Raw genomic sequence first — 21,675 nt, 5'->3', positions numbered from 1 at the left:
AGAGCAAACACAGCAAAATGAGGAGGAAAAAAGTGAGAGAGCGAGAGCGAGACAGAGGGAGAGCGCAAGAGTGAGAGGGAGAGAGAGAGAGAGTAGCTGTTTTGTATGCCGCAGGTCGACGTGATTAGTCTTTGATTTCCATTTAGCCGCGACGGCCATGCTCGGCTGCCTGGGTGAAATAAGCGCCGTCCTGCCTACCATTACGGTTCCTGTCTCCGTGTGTGTGTGTGTGTGTGTGTGTTGTCGTGCAGAGAGAGGGACGGAGACAGCGGGCTGCACAGCATTAAGCAGTTTTATGAGCAGGACACGGGAAGCCATGATTGTTTTGGCAGGTTCTACTGCACCTGCTGCTTTCCACTCCTTCTCCATCTCTCTTTCACTTTATTATCTTTCTGTCTGTCTGTCCGAATGTATGTTTGTTAATCTTTCTTTCCTTTTTTCTTTCTGGTCCTCTTTCTCCCTCTGTCTGTCTGTCTGTCCCTCTGTTTGTCTCTATTTGTCTCTCTGCCCGTGTCTTTTTTCTCCTTCTGTTTTTATTTCCCATCTGTCTGCGTTCTCATCCTGCTCTTCTTCACTCTCTTTCTTGCTTTCTACTCTGTCCTCTTCCTTCCCTTCCATCACTCATATTCCTGTTTTCATGTTATTTTTTGCTCACGTCGTGTCTTTCCTCTTTTACTTTTTTCTCCCCTCCTGCACTCTTTTCCTTTTTTTTTAGCTTTTTTATCTTACTCACACTTTTTCTTCTTTCCCTTCATTGCTTAACGATACCAATCTTTTTCTTTGGTGCATTCTTTTTCCTATTTCACTTTTTTTTGGATTTTCATTCCTCCCTCTCTCTCTCTGTAATCAATCCTCCACATGTAAGCCGCTGTCTCTTTGTACGGTCGCACTCATTGTCCCTCGACAAACAGCACCTGGTCCACCTGGGACTGTGTAGTTCTCATTACCGCGACAACCTGCCACTCACAACCAGCACTCATCAATCATATCCAATCAGAGGAGGTTCAGGAAGTGATGCGGTGGGTATGGTGATCAGGGTTAAGGTGATTATGAGAGAGTACGCAGCTGCGCTGATCAGACAGGAGCGGACCTGTGGCTCAGTGGGGGGTGGGGGGTGGGGTGGGGCTGCGGGGGAGGGTAGACTGGGGTGTACGGCAGAGGACGTTAGACTGGTGGTACAGAGGATTAGACTGGTGCTTAGGCATGGGATTTAGGCTGGGAGTTAAGCGGAGGGGTTAGACTGGGTGTAAGACATATGGGGAGTTAGGCTGGGGTCTAGATGGGGAGTTAGGTTAGTGATTAGGCAGGGGTTTAGGCTGGGGGCTAGGCGGGTGGTTAGACTGGAGGTTAGGTTTGGGGTTAGTCTGTTAGTCTAGGGGCAACATGGGGGGTTAGCTGTGTTTAGATTCAAGTTCAAGTAGGCTTTTACTAGCTAACTAAGAAACATAATTAACTGAGACAAGCCGAGATAAACATAATTAGCTGTAGCCGAGACAAGGCATCAATTATACCAAAGAGACAAAATAAAGTGCATGTGCAAATGTGCAAACAATAGTGACAATGCTCAGGTTTAGACTATGGATTAGACTGGGGTTTATGCTCAGGTTTAGACTATGGATTAGACTGGGGTTTATGCTCAGGTTTAGGCTAGGGATTAGGCTGGGGTTTATGCTCAGGTTTAGGCTAGGGATTAGGCTGGGGTTTATGCTCAGGTTTAGGCTAGGGATTAGGCTGGGGTTTATGCTAGGGGTTAGGCTGGGGTTTATGCTTAGATTAAGATTAGTAGTTTATGCTTAGGTTTAGACTAGAGGTTTATGCTTAGGTTTAGACTAGGGGTTTATGCTCACATTTAGACTAGGGGTTAGGCCCAGGTTTAGGATAGGGGTTAGGCTAGGGGTTAGGCTCAGGTTTAGACTAGGGGTTAGGCTCAGGTTTAGGATATGGGTTAGGCTGGGGTTTATGCTCAGGTTTCGAATAGGGGTTAGGCTCAGGTTTAGGCTAGGGGTTAGGCTGGGGTTTATGCTCAGGTTTAGGTAGGTGTGGTCAGGTGATTTTAGCAATGATTCAGAAGAAAGGTCTCATTTGGAATCTGCCTTCTTTAATCTTCTATCTCTATATCTTCTTTCCTTCTCTTTCTTGACCTCTCCTTTTCCCCTAACCTCTTTCTCTCTCTCTTTCTCTCTTTTCGCTCGTTCCTGCTCTCTCCTGTTTCTCTCACCTGCTCTTCCTTCCTCTCACCTGAAACTGCACACAGAACTCGGCGTCCATTTTTAAAATGTCAAATGTTTGAAACGATCTTAGGCTGGCATACTGCGAATGGGGTGAGAGTCTCAAACACAAACACATACACCTACACACACACAGGCGCACACACACACACATACACACACATAGACATTACTTACACTCACATTAGATTGAATGGCGTTACATTCGGCGTCTCCTGCTGTGCTGATGGATGGCTGTGCGCTCAGCCGCGCCTAGACTGATGAGAAAATTAGAACATTTTACTAAATGTGGGTCGGCACATGTGTGTGTGTGTTTGTGTCTACGTGCACATTTGTGTGTGTGATTGTGTGTGTGTCTAAAAAAAAAAAAAATTTGCTAAGCGAAGGTGTGATTACGGCGACTGTGATTGGTCAGAACGTGATAGATGCTTTCTTTTTAATCACAGGTTGCAGGAGACTTCACACCTCCCACACACACACACACACACACACACACACACTCTCTTTCTTTCTCTTCCTCTCTCTCTTTCACACAGCACAGCTGCTTTTTATCATCCGGCTTTGAGGCTGGAATATATTTAAAAAAGATAGGCTTGAATTATATCTGCTCTAGTTATGTGACCGTGTGTGTATGTGTGTGTATGTGTGTGCCTATGTCTAGTGGGATTGGTTGTCCAAGTTCCAATCTGTTACACCTGTCACACTTAGTCCCTTCCAGTCTCTCTCTCTCTCTCAGAGAATAGCAAACACTTTTCTTTATAGCCTCAAGGTTATAAAACACTACAGAGAGAAGAAAGAGAGTGAGATAGAGAGATAAAGAGAGAGAGAGAGAGCGGAGTGAACGAGAGTGGGTAAGTGGGTGGGTGTGGAGACGCACAGTAAAGGCGACAGGAACAATGGCAAGGAAAAGTGATGGAAAAATCAGATCTGAGGGCAGGAGAAAAGAGATGTGGAGGGAATTTGTGTGTGTGTGAAAGAGAGAGAGAGAGAGAGAGAGAGAGACATGTCTTTTCCTGAGGCACATTTTACACCACCCCAGTGTATAGTAGTGTAAAACCACAAATACATTTACAGCAGATGTTTCTCATAATCTAATCATAATATATATAATAAAATAAAAAAAGATGCATCATCATCGAAGGAGACGTTTGTCCAAAACCCTCAACGCAAGAAGCCTCTAACAGTCCGACAAGGGCTCCGAGGCGGGATTTTTTTTTTTTTCTCTCCGTCTAATTAACTTCAAGAGAGGAATAAAGCGAGTGCCGGAGAGAGAGAGCGAGAGAGAGAGAGAGAGAGAGAGAATGTCTGTTTATAGCTGAAAGCAATAAAAGGAACTAATTAGTTCCGTGGACGTTCCACAACATTAGACGTAACCATAAACGGGATAAAAAGCGCTCAATGGAAAACGGCTGCGGTGTCGAAGGAATAAAAATGTTGCGGGACATGCTGTTAGAGGAAAATAACCACAGTCAGGGGTCGTAACGTTTTTAATCCGCTTCGTGTGGGATGGCATCGAACCACCATGTACAAAAAATAGTAATAAAAAATCTGGGATGAAACGAGGCGTTCATAAGGCATTATACTGTATGCAACGTCTGGAAGGGGGAAAAGTCAGAAGAGTCGAAATTATTGGGGTGTATCAAGCAAAGGAAACAACTAAGGATAATCTGAAGTGACTGGAACTGGGTTAAGAAGCCTAGGGTTTAGACTGGGGTTTATGCTCAGGTTTAGACTGGGGTTTATGCTCAAGGTTTAGACTAGTGGTTATGCTCAGGTTTAGACTGGGGTTTATGCTCAGGTTTAGACTAGAGGTTAGGCTGGGGTTTATGCTTAGGTTTAGTCGGGTTCATGCTCTGGTTTAGACTGGGGGTCAGGCTGGGGTTAATGCTTAGGATTAGACTGGGGTTTATGCTGATGTTTGGACAGGGGTTTATGCTCAGGTTTCAATGGGTTTATGCTGAGGTTTAGACAGGGGTTTATGCTCAGGTTTAGACGGGTTTATGCTTAGGTTTAGACTAGGGGTTAGGCTGGGGTTTAGACTGGGGTTTATGCTCAAGGTTTAGACTAGGGGTCAGGCTGGGGTTAATGCTCAGGTTTATACTGGGGTTTATGCTTAGGTTTATACTGGGGTTTATGCTGAGGTTTAGACTGGGGTTTATGCTGAGGTTTAGACTAGGGGTTAGGGTGTGGTTTATGCTCAGGTTTACGCTGGGGTTTATGCTCAGGTTTAGGCTTAGGGTTTAGGTAGGTGTGGTCAGGTTTTATTTTAGCAATAAAAAAAGTGTTTTTTTTACAATGAAGCATGAATAAAATCATGAAATCAACAGTAAAAAAAAAAAAAAAAAGCTTTGTTAGTAGGGAAAGTAAGAGCATGTCCATACATTTTCCCCCTAACATGTCACATATACAGCCAATTAATTCGATATAAATATTAATTCATGCTGAAAGAGCAACTATTGACATGACAGCTCAGTAGGATTCTGCTCATCATTCACAATATGTTTTCACACAAAAAGCGTGCACAATGCATTATTTTCTGTATACACTATCTCTGACATTGACCTTTTTAGACCTTTATTTAAAAAAAAAAAGTTAAATCATAATAAATGATATAATAAATATAATATTATGAAAAGTATTTCTATATCGTATGATATAATATAGAAAACAGAGTTCATAGATTTTGATTGTTACATATCAAGGTATATTTGCATTTCAAATTCAAAAACGATATTTAACGCCTTACAATTGCGTATGAATGAACGCATCCGTGTTGATAATCATTATAATACCTACGGTGTTATGGAACGGGTTTGCATTCTGCTACACTGACGTCTGCACTGATGATTAGTTTGCTGTGGTCTTTTAGTAATTTGTCAATAGTAATTTACACACACGGCCAGATAACGCGAAACCGCCTGACAGCCGTGTGACTTCCCTGGCCGAGCCTTTAATGCTCTCTCGCTTCCAGGTTTCTTTTTTCTCAAATCTTTTTCCTCACTGTTAAGTCTATAACTGTCTCAGGCAGTGACAGCCTTTCCAAATCTTATTAAATACTCAGAAAGGAAAAAAAAAGAGAAAGAATGAAAAAAAAGTCTTTTATATCCAATTTCCCTTCGTTTTTTTTTCTCTCTTCTCCACTTTCTCTCGTGCGAGTCCTGACGCTCTGTTCTATCAGCTCCTTAATCGTGACGCTGCTCGACGGGTTGTGACAAATCGTCCACGGTGTGCGTGCACATTTGTGCCTCTGAGTGTGTGTGTGTGTGTGTGTGTGTGTGTGTCGTCTTGGTAAGGGAGTGACCTTGCCGCTCGATTGGCTGATTCCATTTGGTTGGTTTTGACAAGCAAGGGACATTGCGCGAAGCTGATAACCGCGTGGTCATTGTGGAGGTGACCAGCCGGCCGGTTTATTAGGGACGGACTGATAAGTGTGTGCATACTGCAGAGGAGAGCAGCGTTAAACAATCATTGAGGGTTTTTTATGCTATATAATGTGTGTTAATACTATATAATATAAAAAGGTGTATTATTAGGATTATAAGACAACCAATGATGAACAACAAAAATGTAAATCATATTTAAAGATTTCTTTGGAGTTTAATTGGTTAGGCGTCTGTTACCCAGCTTCTGCATTATGATACTCATCAGAAATTCAATAGTAATTTATAATCGTGATTTATAGGCACATGATCACATGGCTCCCCTACAATATGCAAGACCTATACCTTTTTAATTGGCATGAAAGTTTTAGTGACCTCCAGTCACTCAGGGGCCCTTTAATCACCCTTCTTTACGGCACCACTGATTGTACATACGTATATTTACTTGGGATGCATGGTTTCATGTGAAGAGGGGCGAAAAAAAACGATGTAGTTATGTATCCCGTTATTTTTTTCAATTATTTAAAAAAGGTTTTGGTATTTAAGGTGGTTACATTTAATGTTGCAGTTCCTCTATAATCCTACAGGTGGAGTGCTTTAAACTCTTCACACATCAGCAGGAGTGGTAGGAGCAAATTATTGCCTAAACTTGTTTAGAATTGTAATAAAATCTTTAAAAAATTTAAACAATTGGGATATTTATAGAAAAAGGAAGCGAGGAAAATTGTAAATTAATAATAAAATCGCAATACAAATCGAAGGTATCGTATTATCGTAAACAAACAATCAAAAATAAAATAATTAATAATGATAATAATAATATTTTAATCTGCATTAATTCTGCAGTATCAACAGCTGATACCATAAAAACGTAAAATTATGGCAATCTGAATGTATTTTATGAAAAAAAGAATTATTCCTTCTTTTTTGTTTTTTATCTGAGTCACCAAAATATAAGCACTGCTTTTTTTTTAAAAAAAAAAGAAAAAAAAGCATAACATGCACTAAAATACATCAGTGCAACAACAACAGACCCGTTGATCAGTTCACCTCAGCAAGTCTCAGCACTTTTTCTCGTTTCCGTCTTTCCCATAAACATAATATCTGAGCTGATTAAAATGTCCCGTAATAACAATAATTGCTTAGTGAATACCAAAAATAAAGAAATTAAATTAAAATCTCCTTTTTACTCATACTTGGTCTTTAAAAAAGGGCTTGTTATAACAGCATGGTATGCATAATAATTGCCCTTAAAAAAAAAAAAAAAAAATCAGTAAGGCACAAATGTCTGGTGGAAAGTGAGAAGATTTAGCATTGCGCGCGTGTGTGTGTGTGTATGTCTTCGATGCCTTTCTAATGCTCAGTATAAATAATAAATAACTGGGTTCAGTAGTTCTAATAAACACTTTATATCAGATGAAACACTTGGCTGCATTCCTCTGTGTGTCATAAATATGAAATATCATCAGAATCAGAAAAGATTGCTCCACTGACGTGTACAACACCGGGTTTAATATCTGGCTGTCAGTCTCTCAGGCCAACGGTTGGTCCCGCTGTATTAAATTAATAGCTACGAGGAAAGTGAATGCACACGCCCACCTAAACACACAGAGACACCCTGAAGTCAACAAGTTTGTCGATGCCACACGTTGGTTGAAGTTGGCCGGTGTGTTCTGGTACTGAGGAGAGAGGAATGACTTTCAGGAAGAGTTCACATCCGATAATTGTAAAAAACAACACTTTGTGGCATTAGGAATTGTTTTGATCAACAATTGACTGGATCCCTAGATCCTGAACAAGGGCACTACTTGGTGTGTGGAACAAGGGATTAAACATACTACATACAGGACCGGCGAAAGCACAATGGCGGTCATTTTATGCTATTTGGGATTCAAACCCAGAACAGTTAGAGGAATAAATGGAGGAAAATTTACAGGTCTGTCCACCACCATAATGGTTTATTCTCCTGACCTTTCTGGATACATAATACCGGGAAGAATTATTTATACATGATTTGTTTTCTGCATATCGCAGTTGAAAGCTGGGATCAGAGCTCAAGGTCCTGTATTCAGGGTTGCTGGGGGCCTGGAGCCTATCCCAGCAGACCCTGGACAGGGTACCGATCCATCGCACACATGAACCGACTCACACACTCATTCACACACTACGGGCAATTTGGGAACGCCACTTAGCCTAAACTGCATATCTTTGGACTGTGGGAGGAAACCGGAGTTCCCGGAGGAAACCCACCAAGCACGGGCAGAACATGCAAACTCCATGCACACAGAGACAAGAATTGACCCCGGACCCTGGAGGTGCAAAGAGAAAGTACATTTTTGAAAATTCGTTTCTGATCAAAGCACTGTCGCCTTGCACCTCCAGGGTCCGGGTTCGATTCCTGTCTCTGTGTGCATTGAGTTTGCATGTTCTCCCCGTGCTTCGTGGGTGTCCTCCGGGTCCTTCCACAGTCCAAAGATATGCAGGTTAGGGTAATTGGTGTTCCCAAACTGCCCGTAGTGTGTGTGCGTGTGTGTGTATGTGTGTGTGCCCTGTGATAGATTGGCACCCTGTCCAGGGTGTACCCAGCCTCGTGCCCTAAGGCTCCTGGAATACTGTAGGCTCCAGGCCCCCGCGATCCTGAATACAGAATAAAGCGGTATAGAAGATGAGTGAGTGAGTGAGAATTCTGACCAATAGAAATTGAGATCAGATCTTTTATCAGCTTGGAATAATATAAACAATAAAACTAGGAAAAGACAAAACAGGGTTAATACGCGAAACCTACTGAAGCCAAATATTTTTCACTTTATGATGTTATCCATAGCTATAAATGTTTATTCTGTATTTACTTTTTCTTAGTAAAATGCATCATATTTAACCCGGGCTTCCCCCCCCCCAAATGCTGTGTCTTCAGGAACACTGACTTTCCACAAACACATTTGACATTCTTCTTTCTCTCTACAGGATACAGCTTGACCTGTTTATATTATCTGCAATATTATGGTTGTTATGTGATGATTCATTCTCCTGCTTTTCTCTCTTCTCTTTTCTCTATCTGTTTTCTTTTCCATGTCTTATCTAGAAGTGGAACAGAAAGGTAAAGTGAAGTGTCCTCTCTGTACATCCCCTCCTGAACCCCCAACCCCCCAAAATCGTGTCAGTGTGTCATCATAACACTGTCGAGAACCTTGAGACATTTTTCACACTCTTATAAATATCGCGTAAAACATTCGTAGCAGATTTATAAGAAAGAAGAGCATTCCCTGGAGTGCCAATGGACCATGTAAAGTGTGATTCATGACTTGCGAATGTTTTTACGCTTTCTTTATAAACGTGTGTTCGGCAGGTGTGTTTTTTTAATCTTTCAATAAAACCATGGAATTTTTATTTTTTTTATACATGCCCATCCTCATCCTCATTCCCACACCCATGATTGGTTTGGTTCCCCTACCTTGCTGCTGGCTTTAGATTTAAAAAAAAAAAAAAAAAAAAAAAAAAAAGTCCAAATTAAGTTTCTGTCAGTCAACACAATCTACATTTAAATGAAGTGCCCTAGATCACTGGATCTCAAAGTGGTGTCCTTGAAGCATAGCTTCAGGAGGTCCAGGAGGTTACAGTGATGGAAATCATAACCTACTTCATCAATGGAGAGGTTAAGAATAGAAACCTTGATGGTTCTAATGATTAAAATCAATCAAATAATATTGTAAATGCTCATGCACTCCACTCTATTGGTGCATTATGGTTATTGGTATATGCAGAATAACAGAACACAGTTATGAAAGAAAAAAAAACATATCTCTATATAAAGTCTAACTTGATATCTTTATATAATTTTGGTAGAAAGTTTTCCAGAGCCTCGATCAGACTTCATTTTTAAAACCCTGGCCTCCAAGGAACTCCATTAGTAGACCAAACATGTGAAAATGGCTTGGAGTGAGCCCAGCCGAGTTCCTTTTTGACTGGTATTGGTGAAGATTTCCACAAACCATCTTTTCTGCAATCTGGCGACAAGTCATTTGTTGATTTTTAACTACGGATGAAGCGTCCCATTCGCCGAATGCTCACTGAACCGGCTGCAGGATCGTCATTCACGGACACACGACCTTCTTTTAAACCTTTGACATTCGTAGAGTCTCATCACCGTACCGTGCGTTAGTCGCCTGTAAATGTCGAACAGATTTACGCCTTCACTCGTGAGAAATTTCATTACAAGTCCTGTTTTGACCTGAACACCTCTCGTAGGATTTCCCAAGGGTTCTTTTAATCGTTATGTTGTTCTGCTTGGAACCCTTTTTTATTACACAGCTCACCATCACATACAAAGAAAAAGAAGTCCAGAGGAGACAAGCTGAATAAGTTCAGGTTCTTTGAAGTAGAACTACAAAAAAAAAAAAAAAAAAAAAACAAGATTGATGTATTAATAGAGCAGAATTTCCACTTAATGAAAATATATAAGTTGAACAAAAATCAATAATGTTAAATATTGAAACTGACACAAAATTGACATTGACAACGCCACACATGGTCAAAATCATTGTGTTTAAACTAGGAAACAATCTCAGATTTAGAATTCCGACTCTAGGCTCTTTAAAGCCATACGTTTTTTTTTTAAAGCATATAAATTCCTTGATTTATAAATCAAATAGAAGAATCATGATGCTAACTAAAGCATCGGAGAAAAGCAGGTTAAAAAAAAGACACCCACCAAAATAAAATAAAAAAATAATAATAAAAAAAGCTGAACATATCTGATAAGTTGTCCAAGCCCCAGAGAGCTGTTACACACATAGATTATTAGTATACCCAAACCAGACCTGTCTTCCCCCCCGTACGCACCTCATGTAATTATAAAAGAATCGATCTCTTTTCCGACTGCACTGCTGAAAACTCACACTGACGCGTTCAATATAGCCTGGTTTGCACGATGTGTATTAAATCTCATATGATCCCGGCACAATGTTTGGCTGTGCCGTATCGACGCGGCCGCCTCATTTTAAATCAAGCGCATCTTCCGATCAATAACCAGTAAGCTTGTCAGGCTTGGAGATGACATCATTATGATGGGGTGCGCAGGCAGTGAGTGTGGTAGAGGGATTTGGGTGTTGGAGGGTGTAGACATGCTCGCGTATATATACACATACTTGGGAAGACTGGTGTAAGCTGTCAAACTCCGTTAGCTACTCTTTACAACCATGGCAAGCGTAAAAGCAACAAAGGTTAAAGCTTTTACTGAATGACAGAACCTCAGCATGCACTTGATTAGTGTAAGACATCTAAAGGAAGTTTTTACCAACTAATCTGATCTAGTGTGTGTAACGGGTTTCGTTTGACTGAGCAGCAAAAACGGGGAATTAAATCAACAGTGCAAACATTTCATAGCGACCCACAATGATAACCGTGAAATGTGCATATCTTACACGCTTTCTCCCATATATACATATAAATACATAGAGCTTTGTCTACAGTGGTGGTGGCCCTTTGATCTGGATGGTGTTAGTGGACAAAGGGAATGATTCATCTAATCAGCCATTTATGTACATGTGTTCTATCCATCTGTGTTTGTCTTTCGTGTTTCAGCTTCATCCATCCTTCACTCTGCATGCTTGTCTGGCCGTTAATTGTTTCCAAATCCCGATCTTGCCAAGTGACTAGAGCACCCTGGGCCAACGAGTTTGAATCATGAATTTAATGATCACATGACGACATCACCGCAGCTCCACTTGTTTACTCTTGCAGGGTCAATCCATGGCTGAGAATAGTTTAATTAAAAGTGAAATTACAGCTCAATGCATTAAGCTACGTATATGGTATTCTTTTATTTTTCACAAAATATACTTAGGCTAATGTTACTTTGCTAGGAGAATTGGTGCACGGTTTTAATTGAACAAGAAATAATTGACGTGACATTACTGTACCTAGATTTTTAGTAAGCTTCCAGAAAAACCCTATCAGACCAGAGACATTTATGGACGTCCATTAGTGAAGTGATACCTTGGCATACGAGTTTAATTTGTTCTGGGACAAGTTTTTAAGGATAAATTTCTTATTGTGAAATATTTCAATAGGAAATAATGTAAATACAGATAATACATTCAAGTCATCCCAAAAATATTACTGTACCAATATTAGCGATTTCCAACACTATAATTATATTTATGCATATAAAAACAATCAAAACATTAGGAACAGACATGTAAATGAAGCAAAATCTAAAATAAATGGACATTAAACCTTACTTAACCTTAATTTATGATTCTTTTTGGTACCCGCTGTTTCAAAAACAAAACTGAAAGGCTCCGTTTTTATTTATGCCATCGTCCTTGCTACCATTCTTGGGACCCATGGTGCTATGTTGGCTTTTCACTGACGCAAAAACTAATTTTAATTGGTTAGTGAAAGTATGTGCAACCGGATGTACACGCATCCGACTCAGGCGCTTGTAAGCTGAAAATGCTTCGCATACTAAGGCAAATTTTTTTCAAAATTTAAGGTGTACATCCGCAAACCGGGATGTTCTGATGCAGAGGAACCACTGTAAGACAGTTTGACTAAGGACTTGATTTAATGCATAAAAACGGCATATTAGCAACTTTCAACTTTGGCTAGAATTTTAGATTTTCCAAAAATATTGTCAAAGGTAACTTTTTAAAGATATAATTAGAAAAATAAAGCACAGGCTATGATAGTCAAGTAGGCTTTTATTGTCACTTCAACCATATACATTTAGTACACAGTGAACAGAAACAATGTTCCTCCAGGACCAAGGTGCTACAGTACATACAACATAAACTAAGAAACCTAATTAGCTGGCTAGCTGAGACAAAACAGATTGACTAGACAATGTAAATTAACAACATAAATTAACAAAAAACTAACTAGCTAACTTAGAGACCTAATTAGCCGGCTAGCTGGGACGAGACAGGAGAGTGAAAACAGTTAATGATCCTAAACTAACCAAACAAATATGTTTGAAAGGAGCGGTGATGTCACATGATCAGACTAAATTTAACCTGCTGGACCAGGTAGCCTTTCACTTGGTGTAACATTTAAGTATTGACATTGTTGGACATAAAATTATTGTCTATACTGTTATCGACATTGTGATTATAAAAGTAACATAATTTTGGTATTGTCTAACCTGTCGAGAGTTAACCTTGCTCCTGATTGAGTTCCTAATTTCTTATTCTCATTTTCAGGTTCTCATTATGAAAAGATTCTTATTCCTCTCATTATAAAACACTTCCTACCAAAACACACCTAATTTATTATAATTATTTACTCGACTGACTTGAACCAGGTGTGTTACACCTCGTCAGGATTGAGGTTTAGTGAAAAAGCCATAATTGAAACGTGAATGTGTTCACACAGTCATGTTATATTTGTTATTTGAAGTCAGCTTCCTTTAAATTTAACCCTGGAACTGTGCATAATTGTGTAGATTTTTATTTTGGTAAACTGTTCCTTTAATGACCAGGCCCTCTGTGTGTTTAATGCCAATGCACATTAGAGCAAATGTTCTTTCTACTACTTTATAAAAGTCGGTGTCTCGTAGAAAGCTTGTCTTTATGATGTTCGAACGGTAAAATTTGTTCTCTTCTTCATTCTCGGGCACATTATAACGATTGTATAATATAACAGAATATCTACCATCCAATATTATACCCTATTAAGGTTTATAATGCCTGCATAAGCATTGCTTTGCCCCATATCCCTTCACTTTCTCGCCGGGGCAGCGCTTTGAATCGGAATGAAGGTCATATCGTCCGGAACTAAAGATCATTCGGCAGGGTTTCTCATGAATGTATAATGAATTTAAATGGTTATTGGGTTTCCAACCTTCAACGTCTCTGGACTCCTTTTTGCATTTTAGGACACACAAGGAACGGTGTCTTTTAAAGCGGTCTTATCGGCATAGAGCCTCGCACCTCCGAAACTTTTCCCAAGATCAGTCTTACCCTCAAGTCCGTCTAATCGTTGTGAAAAGTTACGCTTGTCTAATCTCCCTAGAGCTGTACAACGTTCATGGGCCTAAAGCTATGGTGGCATCTCACTGTATATCTCTTTAGAAAGAATATACAATCTAGGACGAGGAAAGGTTAGACAAAAATGCAGGGCTTCATGTTTCAAGCAATTTTTCACTACAACTGTTATTTTCAGACACAACAAAAAAAGATGCACGTACAGAAGTAGACGATGTATCAGAAGTAGACGATACGTCCTCGCAGTCTCGGAGAAGTGCAGGATTTAATTACAAACCTTTGCTAACTGCCTCTTTCTAAATTATATTGTCTTTGGTGTCAATACGTGATAGTGGAATTAATAGGAATTAGATGATATTCCTAAAGTAATCCTTTTAGCTGTATGGATCGAGCTCCTGATCCATAGCTATTGAAACCGAAGCTCAGATGTGCTTGGAAACTCGATTCCGCTGGGAAACTGTAAGCAGAGGGATGGGCTCTTATTAGTTTTGTGCAAGCAGGCATTATAAATCAAAATGACACAAATTGACTATATCTGCTTGGGCTTACCATTGGGAGGGAATATGCTCAGATAGTAATAAATATAAAATAATTATTGTGTCTCCGATGCCGCCACCCTGCTTGACCAACTGCCAATAAGACGCCTGGGCGTATTTATCAAAATTTACAGCACAACCTTTGCTTGGGTAAATGTGAGGCGTTTTAGCGTCACATCAGTGTCTGAGATGGTGTGAGGACTTAAGTGTTGCTCTTTTATTATAAATCAGCCCAGAAGGGTATTTGGCATGTTTTTATTAGATCACTTTGATTTGATGACCAAGATTAGTTGAATTCATTTTGCCCGAGTCCTCAGGACAAAGCGACTGTCTGGAGACATTAACCAGTTAAACAAACGATTTCATCGTTCTCACTCTAATTATGTTCTTATCCATCGTGGAAGTGCGCTGATTGTGCTCTTGTGTCCTATAGTCTTCCTGTGTCCAGGCCTCCTGAGGGGTGTTTACCAAAGCGAGCACTTGTTCGAGTCTGATCACCAGTCAGGCGCCTGGTGTAAAGACCCACTACAGGCCTCGGAGAAGATATACTACATGCCCTGGACGCCGTACCGGACAGACACCCTCACCGAGTACTCCAGCAAGGAGGACTTTATCGCAGGACGACCCACGACGACGTACAAACTCCCCCACCGGGTGGACGGCACAGGCTTCGTCGTCTACGACGGCGCGCTCTTTTTCAACAAGGAGCGCACGAGAAACATTGTCAAGTTTGACCTGCGTACGCGCATCAAGAGCGGCGAGGCCATCATCGCCGGGGCCAACTACCACGACACGTCGCCCTACCGCTGGGGTGGAAAGTCGGACCTTGACCTGGCGGTAGACGAGAATGGACTGTGGGTGATCTATGCCACTGAGCAGAACAGCGGTCGCATAGTGGTCAGTCAGCTGAACCCATACACGTTGCGCGTGGAAGGTACATGGGACACAGCTTACGACAAGCGTTCAGCCTCTAATGCTTTTATGATCTGCGGCGTGCTCTACGTGCTCCGGAGCGTCTACGAGGACGACGACAGCGAGGCCACAGGCAACAGGATCGACTACATCTACAACACGGAGCTTTCCAAGGATGGCTACCTAGACATCCCGTTTCCCAACTCGTACCAGTACATCGCCGCCGTTGATTACAATCCCAGGGACAACCTGCTCTACGTCTGGAATAACTACCACGTGGTTAAATACTCGCTGGATTTCGGGGCACTTGACACTCGACCAGGTAAGCTATCCAATTTACTGTATCTGTGAATGTGTATTATTTTTTATTACCCTCGAGTGTGTTTGTGTGAAGGTTAGACAGGTTCTTAAGCCATGTGTGGACCCTTCTTGATTCATACCAAATGTGAAAAAGTGTTTAAACAGATCAGCGGAGTTGAGGCCACTTGGGGCAGAAGGTGAAAATAGTCCTGGTATCCTTTATTTCACTCGAAAGTGAAGTGAGCATGCAGCGTGAGGAGGAAATTTTTGGTGGTTGTAGCAAAAGTTTTGCCTGTTGTGTCACTAATGCAGAGTGTTAAAAGGTTGAAGGGGTTGGGAATGAAATATGTACGCGTAATAGAACCGCAAACAAAAGGAAACCGGTTTGTTATTGTGTCTTTTTTCATCTTGTGTTAGGTTTTTTTTTTTTTCCGTCAAGCTTGCGGTAATTATTTGGTGGTAATTATGATTCCTCTAAGTGTGACGTTCATTTTTTTTTTTTTTTTTTTTTTGCTATTACTAATAAACATGCCTGCCAGCTGTGAGAGAAATGTTGCTACTTCTCTAGAGTAATTACTCGAGTGAACCATTTGAAGTCTCACCAGAACAAAAAAAAAAGAAGAAAAGGAAAAAAAAACATCTCGTTGATTAAAAGAAGTTCTAATTACTTGCTGCGGTTATTCTGGCTCTGAGTTGTTCTTTCTTTGCAAAGCCGATGTAATTGCTATTGCCTGTATCTTGATAGCGGTCAGCTTAAAAAAAAAAAGAATAAACGAGTGTTTAGCTGTTTTGAATTACTTTTTCTTTTTTTCAGTCATGCTGGAAACCACTTCATTATTCCTCCTTGACAAAGAGAGTATCTTTTAAAGCTTTGAAAGCAGCCATTAGTATCGTGACTTAGCTTAGACATACCTGACGCTCGCGTCTTGGGAATCAGCTGCTAAAGTTGTGCGGCGCTTGCTTAGCATGTTATAGGGAGCAGGTCAGTATGTTTTCTTAACAATAATAATAATAATAATAATAATAGTTATGATAATAATACATTTTATTTACATGTCCCTTTCAAGCACCAAGGACTCTTTCTGTTGTAGATAAAAGGTAAAAAAACTGAAAGCAGCAATTCAGAACAAAATCAATAAAAAATTAAATTGTAGTCAATGATGAGATCTGCAAGGTAAAATAAAATTAGTCAACTAAACTGAGTATTATTAAGTTGGAACAAAGATGTTTCTGATTGGCGCCCTGACCGACCGACGGGTTTGGTGTCGAGTCAGAAGATCGCGAGTTGAACTCGCACAGTTGCCAGTAGTGATGGGAAGTTTAGTGACTCGGTTCTTTAAATCTCGTTCATCAAAATGAGCAAATCTCTTTTTGAGTCATTTTATTCATTTCATTCTTTTGATCAGAAATAAAATAAAATGTTACATTTTCGATAAACAGACCCCAATACATATACATACATACGTTTTGGTTATAGTTCCAGTAATGAAATTATTACAATGCGGCTGAGGACATACAGTATTATGATTAACAGAATAAGCTGCTCACCTCTCATATCTTCTGGTCTGAATCGTCTGTTTCTTTACGCTATTAGCGTCTATGGGAGTCACGCGACAAAATATCAAACGATTCGGACCAGAGACTCAAAGGTAGCGACTTTCTGTTTCTTGTACATATCCTATGGAGGTTTTGCGATGCTTTGCGCATGTGCGCACCCAGTAGAAAATGAATAAATTACTCTCCAAACCGACTTGTTCTTCTGAGTCACATTAAAGGTTCGTTCAAAAAGAACGAATCGTTCATGAACGAACCATCACTAGTAGCCAGAGCTCGGCGAGAACTGTTGGGTTCATTCCTGTTTAAAACCAAGATGGCTCTCGAGTGGTGACAAGCGTTCAACCCTTGTCAAAGTCACCCATGTTTGGAAGTTCAAGAAAACAAAAATGGTCTCCAGCTAATCATGGGAATCTGAGTTCACGATTGTGAAATACTGCATCTTTAAGAATGTTACTTTGTCCTGTTATGTGGGGAAAAAAAGAAAAAAAAAGCACTTAGCCTTCTCCCTTGCCTTGTTGATAGCTGTACTATCATAAAGGAGAGCCAGCTAGTTTGTCGGAATTGGCCGAAACCGAATTACAGCCATGTACGATGTTCATTTGTCCCACTAACCTGTCAGACCAAATTTCCAACCCGGTACCATCATCCCTATATGCTCAATTTATCTTCATCTCCTTTGGCAAGCTGTATCCCTTTCAATATCGCTCCCTTTTCCATCTCCCTCTACATCTGCTCGACTACTACTGCCCCGCGCATTAACAACAGCGATAATGAGTTAGCGCCGGGGTTGTGCCGCGCGCGTACGCCTGAGATGTGTACGCGCCCTCCATGAGCAGCAGGGCAGTAGCCATTGTGCCTAATTGCTTCCTTCTTAAGTTCCTGTTTGGCTCGCCTTGCAGAGATGCAGCCACGGGGCCACGGTTCTCGCCACTGCTTATTAAGTGAAAGTGCTCAAAACGGTGTTCTTAAACACATTAGCTACTCTGGGCTCAGGAGGTGACCTGACTGTAAAGTGCCAAATCTCCTCTCTTCGGAAATAAACTCGCCTTCACATCGCTATACTTAACGGGAAACCAGGGCTTCCTGAGCGTGCGCGTGCTTGTGTAAATACAGACCGGTGTGTGTAGCAGGCCCAATGTCACCTGTGCCTCGTAGGTGTGTAAGACTGATCTGTCTGCTCACTGGAGCTCGCAGCGCAGCGCATCCTAGCACCGGGCATGTATTCCCAGCACAGCTGTGGCCCCACTGGTGTGTTTGTGTGTGTGTCCTAATATAGCAAACCTCGAAAAAACTAAACTTGCTGACCTACCATTCATATCCATACAAGAACACTGAGGTGTCTATTAATTATTGTACTCGTATGATAACTAATTTTTAAAAAGCGATTAATGTGTTAGTTAATTCATTTATTTATTTTTAAATTTACCTGTGAGTGGTACCTGTAGCTAGAATGATCTCGACATATTAACCTGAGATACGCTCCAGATATCCAGTCCACATGATACGATATTATCATGATACACATGTGCCGGTTCGATTTGTATCGCACCTTTTCACGATTTTATAAATAAATCCTCATTCAAAATTATTTTACTGTCGATTTTGTTAAATTCGAAACAAACTTAGCCTGCCAATTTGTGAACAGTTCGCAGAGCACCCCCTGTAGGATCATAGAGGAATTGCAACATATTACCGCGTCAAATGCATTCAATCATCGTCTATACTGCTTCTCTTGTTACACGGTCGCGGGAAGCTTACTCAGCAGACACCTCGGGCACTAGGTGGGGTACCAATCCATCACAGGGCGCACGCGCACACTCGCACTCACACACGACGAGCAATCTGGGAACGTTGAACCAGTTAGACTAATCTGCATGGAAGGAAACCGGAGCACACTGAGGAAACCCACAAAGCACGCACACAGACCTGAGGAGGTGCAAGGCCACAGTTGCTCACCACACGAAAGAATCGTGATACGTTACAGAATATTAACGATCTCTAAAAGCTAGATATATTGGACAACATACCTGGACGTTACACGGATTGTTATTATTCTAAACGTAAAGTATATCTGTGTGCCAGACATAAAATGCTTCCTATTAAAAAGGGCATTAAGTGCAGGTACAAGATAGGTGAACCTAATAAATTGTTCCATCGATGCAAGTCCTGTGCCTTTTGCCATGAATTCCCTGAGATAGGCTCCAGGCCCCCCTGTGACTCGACACAGGATAAGCGGCGTGGAAAATGAAAGAATGAATCGATGCAACTCATAGAGGAGATTTTAGCTCTGCCTTATTGTTCTCGATTTAATCGGATTCAAAGCAAACTCCAAGGTCAGCGCGTTGAGCGCTCTCTCGCTCTCTCTCTCTCTCTCGCTCTCTCTGCCTCTCTCGCTGTCCCTCTTTATCTTTTTCTCTGTCAGTGTTCCTGCATTCCAAGTTTGAGAATCCTTATCTCCACAGCGACAACCTCACGCAAACCTGTTCCTTTTAAATAAAAAATGAATAAAATACTTAACAGAAATACTGATTATTTACCTTGAGTTCAGAGAGTTTGTGCATTGAAAGTGGACAGATGAGCACAAAAAAAAAAAAAAACCCTGAAATGGGGTTTTGGTTATGAAAGCGTTTTGTATAGTAACTCTTAAAATGTTAAAATGATTCAGTTTTTCTGAGAAATGTTTTTGTTCTGGGCTTGTGGGTGTGTGTGCTGTGTGGGTTTTGCATCACATGGATGAGAATCCTTGTTGTTTTGCTGGCTGCTTCAGTGACGAACATCTATAGAGCTTTATACGTATATCCAAAGAGAAACCACACACTTGTCTTAGCCAGGTCTGAACAAGACTATCTTCCTGAAAGAAACTCGTTTCCAGCGCAGTAATGAAGACGACTTCTGAGGGAGACAGCTCGAGCTTACCTCATCCGTCTGTCATCTTCGACCCTTCTCTCCTCTGCTTTCCGTTATGGATGACCCTCGGATTCCACCTTCGTGACCTTTTCTCTCCTCTCTTCTCTTGTCACGTCGTTAGTGTGATGTAATGTTGTCGCCGGTGTATGCTCGAGATCGTGAAAGATAAAAAGCACAATGGCTGAGCCTCCAAAAGCATGGCCTGCGAGAGGTTACAGGCACTATGGAGACAGCTGAGGGACACACCCAGGCAGAATGATTAGTGTCCTGCAGTTTCCACTGGGATTTACTTGCTCTATAACTCGCTCTAGTGCAGCTCCGAGAGGCATTACGGATATTGACTGCAGCTAAATGTTCACCATTTTTTAATAACTGCCCCTGTGAGGCACTTGAGAAAGAAAATGGTGCAAACGCCAAGTGGAATCATTTTAGTGTTATACTGTGCACTATTATTTCTCGGGCTGATGATAATGTAAATGAGGCTATATAGCTATATGTGATCGCAGAAAGTTGGATGAGCCGATGTCCTTTATTTGTCCTGTCTACTTATTTGTACAAAATAATAATACTGAATCATATATGTTATAATAGTTCAAGGAAAATTACACACTTTTTAAGGTCACTGGCATATCGTACTTTGTATGACTGTGTATGTGACAAATAAAATTTTAATTTGAATTTGACATTAGTTTAGAAAATGCTACAACCAGAAACTGACCAGTTTCTGTCATAACATTGATTTAGCAAAATGGGGTATTTATTTTGTCTTGAGGCGGTCTTGACTGTCCATGTTGTTGTTCCTGGCTTTAAATCCACTAGCTATGGTCTTGGTCTTGATGAAGAGTTCACTGTCTATGGTCTTGGTCTAGACCCAGATTCCACTGGCTATAGTCTTGGTCTTGAATCGGTATTGACTGGAAATCCACTGGCTATGGTATTGGTTTAGACTTAAATTTTACTGGCTATGGTCTTGGTCTTGATTTGTTCTTGACTAAGAATCCACTGGTTATGGTCTTGATTTGGCCTTGGCTTAGATTCCACTGGCTATAGTCGTTGTCTTGAATTGGTATGGACTGAAAATTCACTGGCTGTGGTCTTGGTCTTGACTTGTTCTTGACTCAGGATCCACTGGTTGTGGTCTTGCTCTTGACTTGTTCTTAACTTAGAAAAGTCTTGGTCTTGAATTAATATTAACTGGAAATCCACTGGCTAAGATATTGGTTTTGACTCAAAATCCACAGACTATAGTCTTGATTTGACCATGGCTTAGATTCTACTGGCTGTGGTTATGGTCTTGACATGCACTTGACTTGGAATTCGCTGGGTATAGTTTTGGTCTTGAATTAGTATTGACTGGAAATCCACTGGCTATGCTCTTGGTCTTGACTCAGGTTGGACAGGTTTTACACCCATCTTGAAGCACAGCATATCTCCACAGTATATCTGGGCTTGGAACCGGCACTAGGGGAACTTTGGCTTCAGCAACCTCTAAGTGGCTGGGATGGTTTCCTGACCAGAAATAGAGCTCGACCTTTAGCGGTGAGAGTGACACATAGCCACTAGTGAATCTTGGAAACACGTCAGGGTAGAAAAAAATATTTACCGTAATATACTGTACATACAAATACCAATATATAGATATACTACATCCCTGACCAGTGGTTAAAAAATAAATTAATAGGTATGTATAACTTAACTATAGAATTCCAGCGAAGGCAGAACGATGTCTTAAACTTTTCAAAAAAAAATTATAACTCAAAATTATGATGAATACTATCAGCTACACCCCCATCTCTCTCTCTTTTTCTGCCACTCTCCCTCTCTATTTCCCTCTCTCTCCTTTTTGTCTCTTCACTGTCTGTCCACTGTCTTT

The 21,675-nt window shown here is 40.9% G+C and overlaps 1 protein-coding gene across 13 annotated transcripts in view; it reads left to right on the top strand.

The window, feature by feature from the left end:
- Positions 1-21,675, top strand: part of LOC128508385 (adhesion G protein-coupled receptor L3-like) — a 321,516-nt gene that overhangs the window by 192,625 nt on the left and 107,216 nt on the right. For all 13 annotated transcript variants that reach the window (XM_053479696.1, XM_053479700.1, XM_053479690.1 and 10 more), the window contains one exon: positions 14,560-15,360. In XM_053479696.1, the coding sequence (XP_053335671.1) occupies positions 14,560-15,360 (801 nt within the window). The remainder of the gene's footprint in view (positions 1-14,559; positions 15,361-21,675) is intronic.

The sequence above is a fragment of the Clarias gariepinus genome, chromosome 20 (genome assembly GCF_024256425.1).
Source record: "Clarias gariepinus isolate MV-2021 ecotype Netherlands chromosome 20, CGAR_prim_01v2, whole genome shotgun sequence".
NCBI lineage: Eukaryota > Metazoa > Chordata > Actinopteri > Siluriformes > Clariidae > Clarias > Clarias gariepinus.
The sequence above is the reverse complement of the archived record's forward strand: the minus strand, read 5'-3'. Positions and strand labels throughout refer to the sequence as shown.